We start from the raw sequence: 15,679 nt of genomic DNA, 5'->3' as shown, positions 1-15,679 counted from the left end.
ATGCCACATTAATAGATATATGAGGGTTCCTTTCCCTGCTGCTGTCAAGAGTTAGGATATTTCCAGAAAACAGATTCCAGGGTTAGTTAAATGCATCCTGTGAAATGCCTGAGTTTTCTTTCTTTCTTTCTTTCTTTCTTTCTTTCTTTCTTTCTTTCTTTCTTTCTTTCTTTCTTTCTTTCTTTCTTTCTTTCTTTCTTTCTTTCTTTCTTTCTTTCTTTCTTTCTTTCTTTCTTTCTTTCTTTCTTTCTTTCTTTCTTTCTTTCTTTCTTTCTTTCTTTCTTTCTTTCTTTCTTTCTTTCTTTCTTTCTTTCTTTCTTTCTTTCTTTCTTTCTTTCTTTCTTTCTTTCTTTCATTCATTCATTCATTCATTCATTCATTCATCTGTTATTTATGTATTTATTAATTTGTTTGTTGTTCCTAAGGAGTCAAGGGGGAGAGGCTGTATTTTGTAACCTTTCTGTGGATACAGCAAAGTAACAGAATCTGTATGGGTAATAATTCTGCTTATGTTTGCAACTGTGTAGAGCGGGAGGAAAAGGAACGCATTGAGCGTGAGAAACGTGAGCAGGAGCAGCGGGAATACCAGGAACGTGTCAAAAAACTGGAAGAACTGGAGAAGAAAAAACGTCAAAGGGAACTGGAGATTGAAGAAAGAGAGCGTCGTCGAGAAGAAGAAAGGAGAGGTCTGGATGACCCATTTTCAAGAAAGGTAGGTGGTGCCTGACAGTTAGGGTTCTTTTTGACTGCTCCTGTAGATTATTTGCATGAAGGTGGTAGCATTGCAAATCATAGTTTAAAGGGTTGTTTTAAGTTGGAGCATAAGTGGCTAATTTAATAAATAGTTAAATTCTTGTTACTTGGTTTAAGATCACTCCCCGGATCTGAAATTTGTAATTCAGTAATAAAGTAAAACAAACTGCGAAATCTCCAGACTGTTTAAAAACTCAACAAATAAAAAGAATATTGAATAAAATTTTCTTTGAGACTAAAAAGGGAAGGCTGTCCTGGAAGCAAGTGTAGTGACTTATGCCAAAGTCAGAAATGAGAGTAGATATTGAAGGAAAATTCCCAGACTAAACATAAAAGGATTGGTTTATATTTTGCAAAGAACTATGCAATAACATAAAACACAAAAAAGAGATGTGTGCTAAGTCCCGTTTACATATACAGGTAGTGGGGAAACAATCATCCCAATCCAACAGGAAACATAAGAGGTACTCCTAGGTGTGGGCATTTGATTCTATGGAAATGCTGGCTCAGGTTCTGAGGGAGATCTGGTACAAATCTCTGCCAATGAAAGATGACATTTGCAGTTTGGGGGTTCTTTATTTGCTCACCCTCGTTTGTTGGGGTCATTTCAAGAGCAGACACTCATGGAGTTGGTGGCTATGCAAGATCTTGTGCAACTAGTGAATTTCCCCATACTGAAGTGTGGACTTTGACAACTAAAATGACTTTTCAAAGAGCAGTTTAATACCAGAGTGTTCTTCTATAAAGAGGTTGTGTGTTTATATGAAATCAGGTATTTTATATGGCTTACCTGATTTGCTTCTTGTGAAAAGAAGGAATTAACAAGTATGTTCCAGATAGTTTTAGTGGTTTGGCTTTGTCCATCAATGGGACATTTCATCCTTACTAAAAAAAGAAATAAATTCTTATTGCTCTGCTCTGCATCTTAGCAACCTCTGAATGCCAAATACCTCATCTGTTCTGTGCTCTGAGGTACCCAGAACACAATGATCTCTACTACAGAGAGCTTTCAGTTTATTCCAGGTATATTTTGTGATATGATTAGCAAGTACAAGAGCAAACAAGTTTTTTAATTCATTCCTGTGGTCATTAAGCAGCAAGCAAATGGTACTGTTACAACCACTTTTTTATGTTAACAGGTGGTAGCTATGGTTCACTGTAGCTATTGTTCATAAACTTTCTAGTGTATTTGCATATGTCCTGCCCTACTAGTAAAGTATGGGGCACAAATTGGGAAACACACTGTTTTTAAGCTCTGCTAGAAGCCGTGAAATGAGTTAGTTGAGAAAATAATTAGAATATTCAAAACTCCTGATAATTCAGTGTTCTCTGTAGTTCTAATGAGCAATTTTTAAATGGCAGATTATGCTCTGAAAGGAGTAAATTACACATTGAAAATTTTAAAAGTATTCAGAATGTTGCTCATTTCTTTTGGCACACAGGAATCTCGTTGGGGTGATAGGGAATCTGAAAGCTCCTGGAGAAGAGGTGGTGAGACAGAATCTGAGTGGCGACGAGCACCAGTGGAAAGGTAATCCTGGGGTTACCAGGCACCTCTTGTATTGGGCTAAAAATTCGTATCCTCCCTTTTTATTGCTACTGATGAAGTTGCACTAATTGAGTAATACTTCGTGCTTTAACGTCTCTGAAAGTTACTTTCTATTAAAATTTGCTTTCTAGGGATTTTAGAGAGAGATTTTTTATCTTGTTCTTCCAAAACTAAAAAATTCCTCAAAACAAATCCTCAAAATCTTGATGCTGGGTTGTCACAAACTGTTGCCTCTTTGTTCTCACCTTTTGGAGTTCTACAACAGTTGTTTTGTAGCAAGTCATTGTTCTTTTGTTTACATTTCAGTAGCACAGTGGATTTCTAAACCTTTGGGGTGTTTTTTCTTTGTGTTTGGTTGCTTTGTGGTTTGTTGGTTTGTTTTTTCTAATCCCTAAGAATCAGCTCCAGTACAGTTTCTCTTATAAAAAAAAGTAGGTACATCTGCAGAAGAGAGAGTACATCTCTCTGATGTACCACTGCTTATTTCTTTTGTTTTTTTTTTTTTTTTGCTAAGGAGCTGGCCTAGGAAGGTTAATTTCCTGAAATAAATTGATTAATCTGGTGACAAAGCTGAGGTTTGTGGTCTAAAAATATATGTAAAATCCTATAGATGTTAAACTAAATGGTGTGTCTGGAGAAGTGACGAGTAGAAAGCTCTAACCATTGTACAGTACTGTCTGACATTTTCAGTGTTACAAACCCAAACAGATTTCAAAGATGAAGTGATGACTGAGTAGCCCAGGGAGAAATCTCTCACCAATTCTCTAGTTCCCACGTACACCATAACAAGGAGACTCCGTGCAAATGGGGGTAGCCAGCCAGGTGCACCCTGTGTGCCTCCAGGGAGTAGGGGAAGGCTGAGTGATGAGTTCACTACATTTTTCTGCCATACCTGATTGTGGGTGCTTGTCAGTGAAAGCATTGCCAGTCTGTTGGGCTGGAGCTGTGCCAAAGCTTTTGGGAACAAGGATTGGTCTGTGGGTGTGAAAAAGGGGGATCTTTACTTGCTGGTTGTGGGCTTTTTGAATTCGGGTTCTTTGAGACTTAGTTTGTTAGATGAGGATTGGTGCAGAAGCCCAAACCTCTTCTGTGGTGTGTTGCAGCAGTTAACCAAGAAGAAAGTGTTGGTTCAAACTGTGGTTTTGAAGGAGATAATAAATGATTCAGTCTGTACTGAAGCTGTAGGGATGGTGACCTACCCACTTTCCCATAGCAGTCCGGGCAAATAGAAGGTGTGCCTTCAAAACCTGCAAGCTCTGTAAACGTGTTTGCAACCACGTTGTGGAGACATTCAGAAACAGCTTTGAGGAGGTTGTAATAATGTCAGTCTGACATGGAAAGCTTTCCTGCATGTCAGCTTCAACTTTCTGTTCATTCCCTGGACTTTTGTAGAGATTGGCGGCGAGGAGACCCGAGAGATGATGAAAGATCTTTCCGTCGAGGGGACGACCTGCCACGACGTGGGGACGACCTGCCACGACGTGGTGCTGCAGAAGAAAAGGAACGTCCTCCTGGGGAATCAACGGAGGACAGGCCAGTGAGGCGTGAAGGAGAGGAGGACAGGCCACCTAGACGTGAAGGGGATGATGACAGGCCCCCCAGACGTGGTTTGGATGAGGACAGGCCCCCCAGGCGTGGTTTGGATGAGGACAGGCCACCCAGACGTGGTTTGGATGATGACAGAGGGAGCTGGCGGGCTGCAGATGATGACAGAGGTCCCAGACGTGGAATGGATGACGACAGACCTGCCAGGCGGGCTTTGGATGACGACAGACCACCCCGACGTGTCCTGGATGATGATAGACCACCCAGACGTGTCTTGGATGATGACAGACCCCCCCGACGTGTCCTGGATGATGACAGACCCCCCCGACGTGTCCTGGATGATGACAGACCCCCCCGACGTGTCCTGGATGATGACAGACCACCCAGGCGCGGACTGGATGATGACAGAGGCAGTTGGCGCGCAGCAGATGACGACAGAGGACCCAGGCGTGGTCTGGATGATGACAGACCCCCCCGACGTGCCATGGATGATGACAGACCCCCCAGACGTGGTTTGGATGATGACAGACCCCCCAGACGTGGTTTGGATGATGACCGGGGCAGCTGGCGTGCGGCAGATGATGACAGGGGACCCAGGAGAGGGATGGATGACGACAGAGGTCCCAGGAGAGGGATGGATGATGACAGGGGACCATGGCGTAATGCAGATGATGACAGGCTCTCCAGGAGAGATGATGACAGGGGTCCGTGGCGTGGAGGTGATGATTCAAGACCAGGTCCTTGGAGACCCTTTGGAAAACCAGGTAAAATCTGATCTCCAAACCGTGTGTTAACCTGGGATGTAACAGTGTACTCAGAGCCAGAGGTGGGAGAATCAGCTAATGTGGACACTCCTTTCTTTAGTATAATTAAAACTTTTGGTTTGGTTTAATTTAAAAAAGAAAATGCAGTAGTGTCTGCTGCTTGCCTTAATACCTAAAGGTCTCTTGGAAATGCTGGTGGTTTGCCTGTGTGCAAAACCAAAATGCAGCAATTGGAGTGTTCTGATGGGAGAGAAACATTCTCACTGGCTTGGCACACCTTGAGCTCTTGCCCTGCCCTCTCTATGTGTCTGAAATTAACCTCCTATGGAAGATTTTGATACATCATTCAATTGGGTCTGGTTTTGATAAGCTTTTATGTTCAAAGGTATTAATATTTGAGATACAAAGATATTCCTGTTTTTATCATGCCTTTTTTTGGCTTTGGTGTCTGTGTTTCTTAAAAATCCTGTTTTGAGCAGGATGTTCATAAAAATTTGCTTGCCTAAAACCTCAGTTGTAGGTACTCACAAAGGAATCTGCTGTCTGAGACACCTCCTTCGCTTTTTCCTGCACTTGTTTTGCACAAGACTTGGAGGAGCTTGTGGTTTGGAACTGAAAACTGCTGACTGTTATCATCAGCTCTGCTAAACTGCTGCAGGCAGTGGGTCCCACATGAGGGATGGATCATAGAATCATAAATAGAATCACAGAATCATCTGGGTTGAAAGGACCTCTGAGATCATCAAGTCCAACCCTTGATCCACTCCCGCCGTGGTTCCCAGACCATGGCACTGAGTGCCACATTGAGTCTCTTCTTAAAAACCTCCAGGGATGTAGAATCCCCCACCTCCCTGGGCAGCCCATTCCAATGTCTGATCACCCTCTCTGTAAAGAATTTTTTCCTAATGTCCAACCTAAACCTCCCCTGGCACAACTTGAGACTGTGCCCTCTTGTCTTGCTGAGAGTTGCCTGGGAGCAGAGTCCAACCCCCCCCTGGCTCCAACCTCCTTTAAGGGAGTTGTAGAAGTGATGAGGTCTCCCCTGAGCCTCCTCTTCTCCAGACTAAATAACCCCAAAGGTCACTGGCTGCAGATTAAGCAGTTCCTACAGTGGCTCTGGCTCCTGCTCAAGGTGCAGGATTTATACAAACATCTTGAGTTGGGTCCTCAGGGATCAAAACTTGAAGAACCAGTTCCTTTGAGGGTTTTAAAGGATTCTTTGTCAAGAGAGAAATGGGAGCTCAGTCATACATTCCTTTGTGTTTCTGACTTTCAGGGGGTTGGAGAGAAAGAGAAAAGGCTCGGGAGGACAGCTGGGGGCCTCCCAGGGATTCCAGACCTCCAGGAGATCGTGACTGGGATAGAGACAAAGATCGGGATGAGAATGAGAAAGATCGTGACTTTGACAGAGATTTTGATCGCGATGATCGCTTCAGGCGTCCCAGGTTTGGCTTCTCCATTTCACTACATCTAGAATATTTATGTTTAAAAAAAAGGAAGTGCCCTGCTGATGAAGAAATAATGTGACGTTGCCTAGTGAAAGGAAGAGTGGTTGGTTTCTATGAAATGAAGCACTTCAGTAAATGCAGAGTGGCATTTTGGGGGCTTTTTGGTTTCTTATTTTTAACTGTTTACAGAAGGAATTTCTAAAATGCTTTACTCCTCTTTTTATTATTTCTTTTTAACCTGAGTCAAAAGATTTTCAGGTTGGGCTCCAGAAGAACAGAAAAAGCTGTGGAAATACGTCAGTGTGTTAAACAGAGACCTACTGGGCCTGAAAATAGATCTGTGTTGTGATTTTTTTTTTTTTTTTTTTTTTCATTCCATGGCATAGATAAAATCTTAACATTTAGTCTCACCTGATGTTTTGCATGGCAAAAGGGATGATGCTGGTTGGAGAAGAGGGCCAGCTGAGGAGACTTCTAGCTGGAGAGATTCAAGTCGCCGAGAAGAGTGGGACAGAGGTGGCCGTGACATGAGGGATCGACGTGCTGATGACAGAGAGCCACCCCTCAGGAGAGGACCACCACTCAGATCTGAGCGGGAAGAACGTATGTTTGTCCTAGTGTGCCTAAAGCTGACAGTCATTGCAGGGCGTGGTGCTACCCAGACAGTGCCCTTGGGGTCTGGTGAAGTGGGAAGCAGTTGTATTTTCAGCCATCTAAACTCCCTGTGCAGAAGTAAAGTGATAAGAGAGAAGCTTTAGTGTAATTAACAATTTTTTCATGAATCTTAACTTTTCTAGCTGCGTTCTTCTCAATGTTTCACATCTGCAGCAGCAGGATGTAATGTTTTTTAGTATGCAGGTTTCACTGTAGGATTATGTTCAGGGTTGAAACAATTTCTGGTACTTAAATTAGCAAGGTAAGACATCCCAGAAAGCAACTTCTGTTAATTTCTGAAAACCGTTTAAAATATGAGGGAAATATTTCCAAACAAGGCCTTGTGGGTGGCCTTTGATGAATAACCTATTTTAGTTACATACATGAGCCTGTTTTAATTATGTACATTTATTAATCCTTTGCTCTGCTCTAAAAGTACAGTAACAGTAAATATATTTGGCCTGAGATACCCCACATTCCAGGATCAGCATTCCATGCTGTCCCTGCCCTGCTTGTGATGGGTGCTGTCAGGAGAGGCTGAGGGTTCTTAATGTTGAGATTTATTGGCTTTAATGAATCAAGAAATGTTGCTATTTGCCTGGTTTGGTGTTTGACACAGCTCGGGTCAGACACAGCTGGGTGGATTTCTACCATCCTTTTGGTGGAGAAGAACAGTTTTTGATGTAGCAAAGGATGGTGAGTGCTGTTACCTTTGGAGCTGTGTAATCCAGTGCTGTTCATAACCTCTGATTTCAGCAGGCTGAAGAGTAATTTACTATCTTCTGAGAGTGAACACCTTCCACAGGAGTTTTTCTGTTAGGATTTTTCTGTTTTCAGGGCTCAGTCATTTCGCAGGAGACATTTTTCTTTGTGCTTTAATTCTGCTAGTAATATAAGAATATATTTTTACAAAAGCATGTACATCCAATAGCCCATTCTTCCTGCAGTTACTGTGTTTTAAAGATGACACTTGGGTTGCCCACAACAACCCTGACTCTGAGAAAAGGCTTGAGTAGTTCCTGTCCATTACTTCACTCTAAAAATGAAACTCTGCATTTGCTGCCATGTTACCTCTGAGGATCAGTAAATCAAGACTCTGGGTGCTGGATACATTTGTTAAAACTCTTGCAGACTGCTGGTGGAGCATGACAAAGGTGGTTTTATTGTCTTTGTAGCAAGCTCCTGGCGGCGTGCTGATGACAGGAGAGAGGAACGTGGAGAAGAACGTGAGCCCGTCCGGCGAGCGGCTCCTGCTCCTGCTGCTCCTCCAGCTTCAGCTCCCCCTCTGGCATCCAAAGAACGGGAAAGAGATGGGGAGAAGGAGAAAGGTTCCTGGAAAGCAGAAAAGGAGCGTGAGCCCGTTCGCCGTACTAAAAACGAGACAGATGAGGAAGGGTGGACCACTGTCCGGCGTTAAATGAGGGGCCCAGACCTCAGCCCATGTTTTAGCTTTGATCAAATCTGCGGATTCTCTGTGCTTATAAACATTCTGAATGGGAATTCTTTAACAAATGTTTTGAGGTAACACGAAAGCATGAGCTTGAATTACTTTACTCCTATAGATTGATCATGCACAAACTCACAGCAGAAGGTTGGGAATGGAATGCCAGTTGATGAAATTTCAAATGATGCTTATTTCATGGGTCATTTGTTGCTAAAATAAAAAAGAGGCGAGCCCAACAGTTGTCTTGAGTAATGCTTCTCTCTTGCACCAGAACAGGCTGACCTTTTTGGTTTTAGTCTTTCTTAATTTGGAATGGGGTATTACTGTCACAGAACATGCATTTGAAAACACCTCTGTTCACACAGTGGAATTATTGAAAAAAAAAGCAGAGATAAATGAATCTCCTTAATTAGCGAAAAAATACAAAAGCCCTCTTTTACAGAGGTATCTTTGGGGGCAGGTGGTTTCTGAGAGACATATTTCATCACTATCTAAATTCAGTAAGTTGTTTAAATTTGAATTAAATATAACAAACATTATGAGCATTAGCTACACTGGGATATTTTCTGCAGATTTACTTGAATACATAATGCCTATGAGGCCATTTTGCAGTCCTTGTTCCAGTACTGCTGCAGTGTACAACAAGAGAACATCACAAGCTTTTACAATTTAAGTGTTTTGGTAAGCATATGGCTATGTATCTTCTGTTGCCAATATCACACTCGCTTTTTCCATTTCTGGATAATTCATGCCTTTCAAGGATTTACAAATATTGTCATATTTAAAATGTGTGGTTTTTTGGAGAACTTGCTGAATCTTCCCCCAACTCTTTGTCTTCAGGGTCAATTCTTTCCCTTTCCAAAAAAGTCATTTGTAGTAATGGCTGTGTTGCCTTCAGTTTCGGGGTGAGGTAACAACAATTAACTATCTGGTCATACTGAGGCCAACACAGAACTTGCTGCTGTGTGTTTCTTCAATGATAAATAAATAACTTAAGGAATTAGCTGCTACAGTGTCTTGGCTTTTTAGTAACTCCCTGCACTGTGTGTAATGCAGAACAACTGTTGGACACCTTCTGTACCAGCTGAAGGAGGATGTGAGAGCACCTGGTGTGGTTTCTTCCTGAGAAACCTGGTTTAATTTTGATGTGTATGAACAAAATTTGTAATACTTCTCTTGACTGGTCCTCCCAGTTTGGTGTCATCCACAGACCTGCTGACAGAGCACCCTGTTGCTGCCTCCAGGTCCTTGAACAGCACCGGGGTGAAGCCACTCCAGGCCATTAACCAGGATGCTGAGCCTGAACATCCAACCACTTTTTCTCCCAGCTGGTAGTCCCAACTATCCAAGCTGTAACATCCTAACTTGGGCACAAGAATATTGTGTGAGACAGAGTTAAAAGCCTTGCTAAAGTTGAGATGAAGAATATCCAACCACAAAGTTACTTTGTTGTTGAAGAGGGGTGATTCAGGCATGGTTTACCCTCAGTAAATCCATGCTGTTCCCAGTCACCTTCTGCATGTTCCCCAAAATGTGCTTCCTCTGTGACTTCCCAGGGCTTGAAGTGACACCATCTGGCCTGCAGTTTCTCAGGTGGTTCCTTTTGGCAGTTTCTGAAGATGGGTGCAACAACTGCCTTCCTCCAGTCATCAAGATGTAAAGAACAATAATACCTCCACTCATGGCTTTTTAAACTTATCCAAACAAAGCAAGTTTAGTAACCACTGCAGCAGCTACAGCTGTGTTCCCAGATCTGTGCCTCAAACCTCTGCTGAGACTGTGATCGTGTTGCCAACACTTGTAGAACTCTGAGGACTGAGCAGCTTGAGAAAAGATCTGCAGGATCTGTGAGCTTTACAAGCATGCCAGGCTGTTTATTTGACTGCTTGAGCACTTTAAACAGAGCACTAACTACAGTCATCAAACCCCACTATTGACCAGAGCCAACAGCTAAAACCTCCATCTCCAGCCATCATTATCCATTAGCAGTTTGGTGACCTCCAAGTGTTGATGAGGTCAGAGGAATGACTGACTTGCCAAGCACTGCTGCACTTGATCCACATCCACTGAAACAGCTACAATTTCCAGTGAATCTTACACTGCCACATGCTATATTTAGAAGGCAGAACTCAGGGCTGCTGCTCAAATGATGCAAATGTTGCTCGATTAAAACACATCTCCAGCAGAGCAAGGCAGGATGTGATCAGGTATGAACAGTCCAGCTTCTCTTCTGCTCCAGGAGCTGCCCAGAGACTGAGCCCTCATTGCTGAGCAGGGCTGAGAGCTGTCACAGAGCTCAGCAGAAGTAGGGCATAGCCATTTGAATTGTTTCCTCTAAAAATGCCTTTGTTCTAAAAAATCAAATTGGTATTTTGAGAGTTGGCAGGGGCAATGAATGAAGTGTGCCACTCCCAGCCTTGGGCACTGCCACAGCTGCATCTTGGGACACATCATGGCCTTGGTGACACCAAACTAGGGTGCAGATTGGCTGATGGACAGCCAGGAGGCAATCTCCAGCAGGAAGAGAGCCAGCAGTCTTGTCTTGCTGTACATAAAATGTATCTTGGTTGTTTTAACATCTCTGGGCTGCACACACTGACAGGAGCTGCACCCATAGCCAGGTTTTCCTTCTGTAACTACACAGCACTTGTTACAATTTTTGCACACCTACCAGGTAAAGGGGTTGTGTCAGTGAAAAGCAAGATGAAAAAATCTACCACCAGCACCCATCCTAGGCCCTTTACCACAGAACCGAAAGATGCAAGCACCATGAGAGGCTTAAGAGGAGCACCTGACCCTTCCTGCAGCCATGTGAGAAGGAATTGCCTCCCTCCTGCTGTGATGGGGTAGACTGTGCCCCGTATATAGTAATAGGTACAGCTATGGAAGTGAAGATATTCCATAGCCTTTGGGGTTTAAACCTGTGGCAATGGCTTAAGGCACTGAGACAGGCAGTTCTGTCCAGGTGGGACAGTCACTAAAGATGGGTACAGACTTACCTGACTTTAGGTGAATCAAGTTCTCTCTGCATCTGAAAGGAGTTTTTGTTTAGAAGTAGTTCCCTTTCTGCCCAGACTGGTATCAAATGGGCCATGAGCTGCCCAATACTGTGTGTTCATTCCTCTTACCAAAATACCACTAGGGACAAGATTACATCACTGACATGAGTATTTCCCTGCAATATTATTCTCTGAAAATATTTGGTTTAAATTGAGTGGTTGTGATCTTTTGATGCCAGCAGAATAAATGAAAATAGCAAGGGGCTTGCTTTCCTCAGACCTCTTTGGTGGAGCACATAACAGCTTCCAACCTAGGTTACTTTCAGATTAAGCTATTTGCTGTTCCTAGGATTGAAGTTACTAATGGAAAATGCTCCCAGTAATTTAAGGAGCCAAAGCAACACTGTAAGCACGATCTGTTGTAATAAGAGTGACCCAGAACAAGCATGTTTCTGCTTACACAGTGCCACAAGGAGTGTGCTGGTGCACAGGAAATTGCAGGAGCTGACTAAAGAAAAAAACCCAAAAAAACAAAAACACAAACCAACTCAACAAAATGTTCTTAAAGGCTCAGTCTTTGAGACGCAGACCTGCAAAAGTTTAAAGGGCAAGTTGTCCTGTGACAAAATCATGTCAAGTAACTGCAGAGCCTTCCTCTCATCCTGCCTGCCTTTTGCTGATTTGGAATCTTGTTGTCTCATCTCTGGAATAGTTTGGAGGAGGTTTTTTCCCAGTTGGTCTTTTGAAGCTGTTACTCTACCACCTTATCTTCTGATCAGATGCCCAACACCCATACTGTGCCTCCTTCTTCACAGCAAGGCTGCAGGTGCATGTGCCAGACAAGAGGAGCCAGCAGAAGCCGTGGGCAGGGCAGGTTTCCTCTTACACGAGTAGAGGGAAGAAATGGGCTCAAGGAAAGTCCAGTTTAGGGGATCTCCTGGTGCACCTGGAGGCATTGCAATAGAGCTGTTGCTATACAGTAGCTCAATGTACAGATGAACACGGGGGGTTGTGTCAGAAAAGCTCCAGCCCTGCCAGAACTACCCCAAAGAAAATAACTGAGAAAGCTTTACTTGCCTTTTTTCTTTTTCTTTTTTTTTTCTTTTTTTCTGTCCAGTAACAATCAACTGCATTCAGATATATGAACTGATCTTCCAACTTTCCACAAGGAGGTAACAGAAATACAGAAGAAAACTCTCACAGCATCACACTCAAGCTTGATTCTAATGTGTGGCAGAAAGAGATTCAGCCTATGTGGACCAGGTATCATAGAACCAAACCCATCTAACCTCTGAGTAACCATGGGACACCTCCCCATGGCACAAGAGACAATATGTACCTGGTACTTAGCCCAAGGGAAAGGTAGCCACAGCCACGAACTGCTCAATGCAAGCCCCACTGCATTTAGTAATAGATTTGACACCATCTTCAGAGCTATTTGATGAAGATTTTAGAGCAGCTTTCCACACAGATTCAATTTCTCCCTCCTAATTTCTGCAGCTCTGAGTCAACAACAGCAACATTTGAAACCCTGGGCCTCCTCCCCAGCCCACTCTGCTCCATTTGCCACTGTCCTGCTCTGCCCCATCTCCCACCCTGCTGAGCAGCTTCTCCAAAGGAACCCACCCGAATTTGCATCACCCCTCATTTCCTTAGCTCCCTTTTCCCATCAGGGTCTTCCTCCTGGTGATGCCCCAGCAGTTCCTGCACAAGCCTCTTGTCAGCTCCCTGCTTTTGCCAGGGCCACCCCTGGGGACCAAGCAGCCTCTCCATGCCCTAAGTAAAGCCACCTACAGCTTGCACTGTGCTACATCTGCTCTCTGCACAGAGAACTTGGGCACCTGTCTTTCTGTTCTGGAGGATTTCTAAGCAAGCTCCAAACCAGCTGCTGCTCCTTTTCCTGCCTCCCAGTCACGGGAAAAGCAGTTTTTCATCTCCTGAGGATTAAAAGCAATGTAGTCCTGTCATACTCAGTACCAAGGAACCACCATCATCACTTAGGGCCCAGGTATCCAGCACCAATCTTACGTTTTGTGAAGTCCATGTAGTGTTAAGGATATTTTTTAACCCCATGAGCTGATGCCTGCCTGCCTCCCACCCTGCAATCAGTGAAAGCCACATTCTCTCAGCTCTTTGAAAATATGCAACCTCCCCTTCCACCATTCTCCTACGGTCACAGCCTTCTGCTTTGTCCAGCCCTCTCCTCTCCAAAGGCTTCCTTCCCGTCGCCATCCCCTTCTCCAGCATAAACACAAACCCCACCAAACCTCATTCTCTGCCATACTTACTGCCTTTCCTTCAGCAGAAGGGGATCAGAGTGCACCTCGGCCCAAAGTCAAGTGTGTTTCCCAGCAAGCAATTCAATGCTTTCTCCTCTCAGACCTTCCTTAAAGCCGCGTATCAGACTCGGGGACCTGCGAGACTCCGGAACGGCTCAAGGGTGACGGTGGGGCAGAGCTTTGGTCTCCCATGGTGGCGGGGGGGGTGATGCCATGTCGGGGAAGGGGTGGTAATGACCGAGCGATTAACCGAGTGCAGGCTTGATCACGATTTGCTTCCCGGTTATTAAGATGGGTGAAGAAAAAAAATTGCTCGGATGGTGACTTTAAGACGCGGAGCGTTGTACCCTAATTAAACAGCAAGACGACAGCTCTCCCGCCCGGGCTGTGCCAGCCAGACCCCCCGACGGCTCCGAGGGGATGGGGACGCGACTGTCACCGCTCACCCCCCTTCTGAGGGGCAGAGAGGGGTCCGGCGGCGGCAGCAGCAGTGCCCGGGGACCCCCGTGTCAGCCCCCGGTCCTGCTCTCCGCCCGGTGCTCGGTTTAACCCTCCCCTCTCAGTTAGGTCTCGCCGTCAATCCGTTTCCGTAAAAATCACATATATATATATATATATATATATATATTTTTTTTTTTTTTTTTTTTTTTTTCCCGTACAATAAACAAATACAGTGCATCTAAACTGCGCGGTGCCAGCGCGCCCCGGCCACCAGCGGCGACGACACGGCCACCGGCCCGGCGCTCCCGCTCGCCAGTCCTCGCCTTTAATGTATTAATGTGTGAATGCACAAAACCCACCATCCGCTCCAAAGAAAAAACAACAAAACCTCCCAGGGAAGAGGCGGGAGGGAGGCGGGAGGAAGCCGGGGCTGCCCCCGGGGTGCCGGCGCCTAACGCCCTTTCTTCCCCAGGGCGGTCCGGGCGTGTTTGAGCTGTTTGGCCGCCTGCATTTTGGAGAGGGGACAGTACTTGATGGTGTGGGCATTGTCGCCGCTGGCCCCGCAGAGGGGGCAGGTGTAACGCCGGAGCACCGGGCAGAGGACGCGGCCGTCGGGTCCCTTTAGGATGTGGGTGGTGTAGAGGGCCACCGCCTCCTTGTTGTTCCGGCAGAAGACGCAGACCTGCAACTCGGGTTTGAGGAGGCGGGAGGCGGCCCGCGGGTGGTTCGGCAGCCGACCCGCCACCACCACCCCGCCCCAGGCGTGGGCCGAACCCTCCCGGCCCGGGTGCTCTCCCGAGCAGTCGAAAACGACGGCCGCCGGACCGCCGCGCCCGGGGAAGGGGCTGAAATCGGCGAAACGCTCCTCCAGCAGCCCCTCACCGTGCTGGTGGTGATGATGGTGATGCCCGCACAGGTCCAAGTCGCGCAAGTCCTCGAAGTACGGTCCCGCCACCTCTTCCTCCTCCTCCTCCTCTTCCTCTTCCTCAGCCGCCGCCGCCACCACCACGGCGGGGGGCTCGGCGCCGAAACCTTTTCCAGGGTGCACGGCTTTGGTGATGAGCGTGGCGAGCCCCAGGTAGTCGTTCCAGGAGTTGAAGACGTTTCCGCAGGTGCTGTGACTCCGGCCGCCGAACCGGGCCGCCGGTAGGCACTCCACGGGCGGGAGGTGCCGGTGCTGCTCCAGCTTGCCGCCGGGAAAAGCCTCCATGGGGGGGACCGGGGCGGGAGGGGGCCGGGGTGGGGGTGCAGCCGCCCGGGAGCGGCCGCTCCCCCGAGAGCGGTGAGTGCGGGGGGATGCAATGGGGGGTGCAGAGGGGGGATTTGGGGGCCCCTCCGCACCCTCCGCTCCACCGCCTCTGGGAGTGCGGGGCTGCGCGAGGCGCCTCAAATAAGGGGGCGGGGTGGGATGGGGGAGGGGGGCGGCGGTATCCGCGCTCCCATTGGCTGCCGGCCAGAGCCCCGTCGCTCTGATTGGCTGAGCGGGCGGGGTGGGGCGGGGCGTGCGCTGGCGGCGCAGGTGTGGCGGCACGTGCGGGCGGGGCGGGGCGGGGCTGGGGGGGGGACCCCGGGGTTTGGGACCGGAACCGAGGGGTTTGAGGGGGGTTCCGAACCTGCAGGGGAATTGGAGCACGGGGAAGGGGGCAAAGGGGAGCGAGTGGACTGTGCGGGATCCGTCCCGCAGAGCCCGGGCCCGCCGGGGAGGTGCGGTACCGCTGTGAGCGGATTCGGCGTCTTCGACGGAATCGTGCAAGATGAGCCAAGTTCGGTAAAACGGAAGGGGGATTGTAGGATCCGTGGGAT

At 46.8% G+C, this 15,679-nt stretch overlaps 2 protein-coding genes across 2 annotated transcripts in view; one reads left to right on the top strand and one right to left on the bottom strand.

The window, feature by feature from the left end:
* The window catches only part of EIF3A (eukaryotic translation initiation factor 3 subunit A), a 32,742-nt gene extending 23,582 nt beyond the window's left edge, over window positions 1–9,160 (top strand). The window contains exons 17-22 of the mRNA XM_071749527.1: window positions 528–712; window positions 2,196–2,284; window positions 3,695–4,611; window positions 5,888–6,056; window positions 6,493–6,662; window positions 7,889–9,160. Coding sequence (XP_071605628.1) covers window positions 528–712; window positions 2,196–2,284; window positions 3,695–4,611; window positions 5,888–6,056; window positions 6,493–6,662; window positions 7,889–8,130 — 1,772 coding nt within the window. The 3' untranslated portion in view covers window positions 8,131–9,160. The remainder of the gene's footprint in view (window positions 1–527; window positions 713–2,195; window positions 2,285–3,694; window positions 4,612–5,887; window positions 6,057–6,492; window positions 6,663–7,888) is intronic.
* NANOS1 (nanos C2HC-type zinc finger 1) lies at window positions 7,106–15,145 on the bottom strand. The gene is made up of 2 exons (XM_071749528.1): window positions 13,445–15,145; window positions 7,106–8,045 (listed from the first exon to the last, which is right to left on the bottom strand). Exon 1 carries the CDS (start codon window positions 15,084–15,086, stop codon window positions 14,328–14,330), a length of 759 nt encoding a protein of 252 aa, XP_071605629.1. The 5' UTR covers window positions 15,087–15,145; the 3' UTR covers window positions 7,106–8,045; window positions 13,445–14,327.
* Window positions 15,146–15,679: the final 534 nt, after the last annotated feature.

This window comes from Heliangelus exortis, chromosome 7 (genome assembly GCF_036169615.1).
Source record: "Heliangelus exortis chromosome 7, bHelExo1.hap1, whole genome shotgun sequence".
Taxonomy (NCBI): domain Eukaryota; kingdom Metazoa; phylum Chordata; class Aves; order Apodiformes; family Trochilidae; genus Heliangelus; species Heliangelus exortis.
This window is presented reverse-complemented; position numbering and strand designations above follow the sequence as displayed.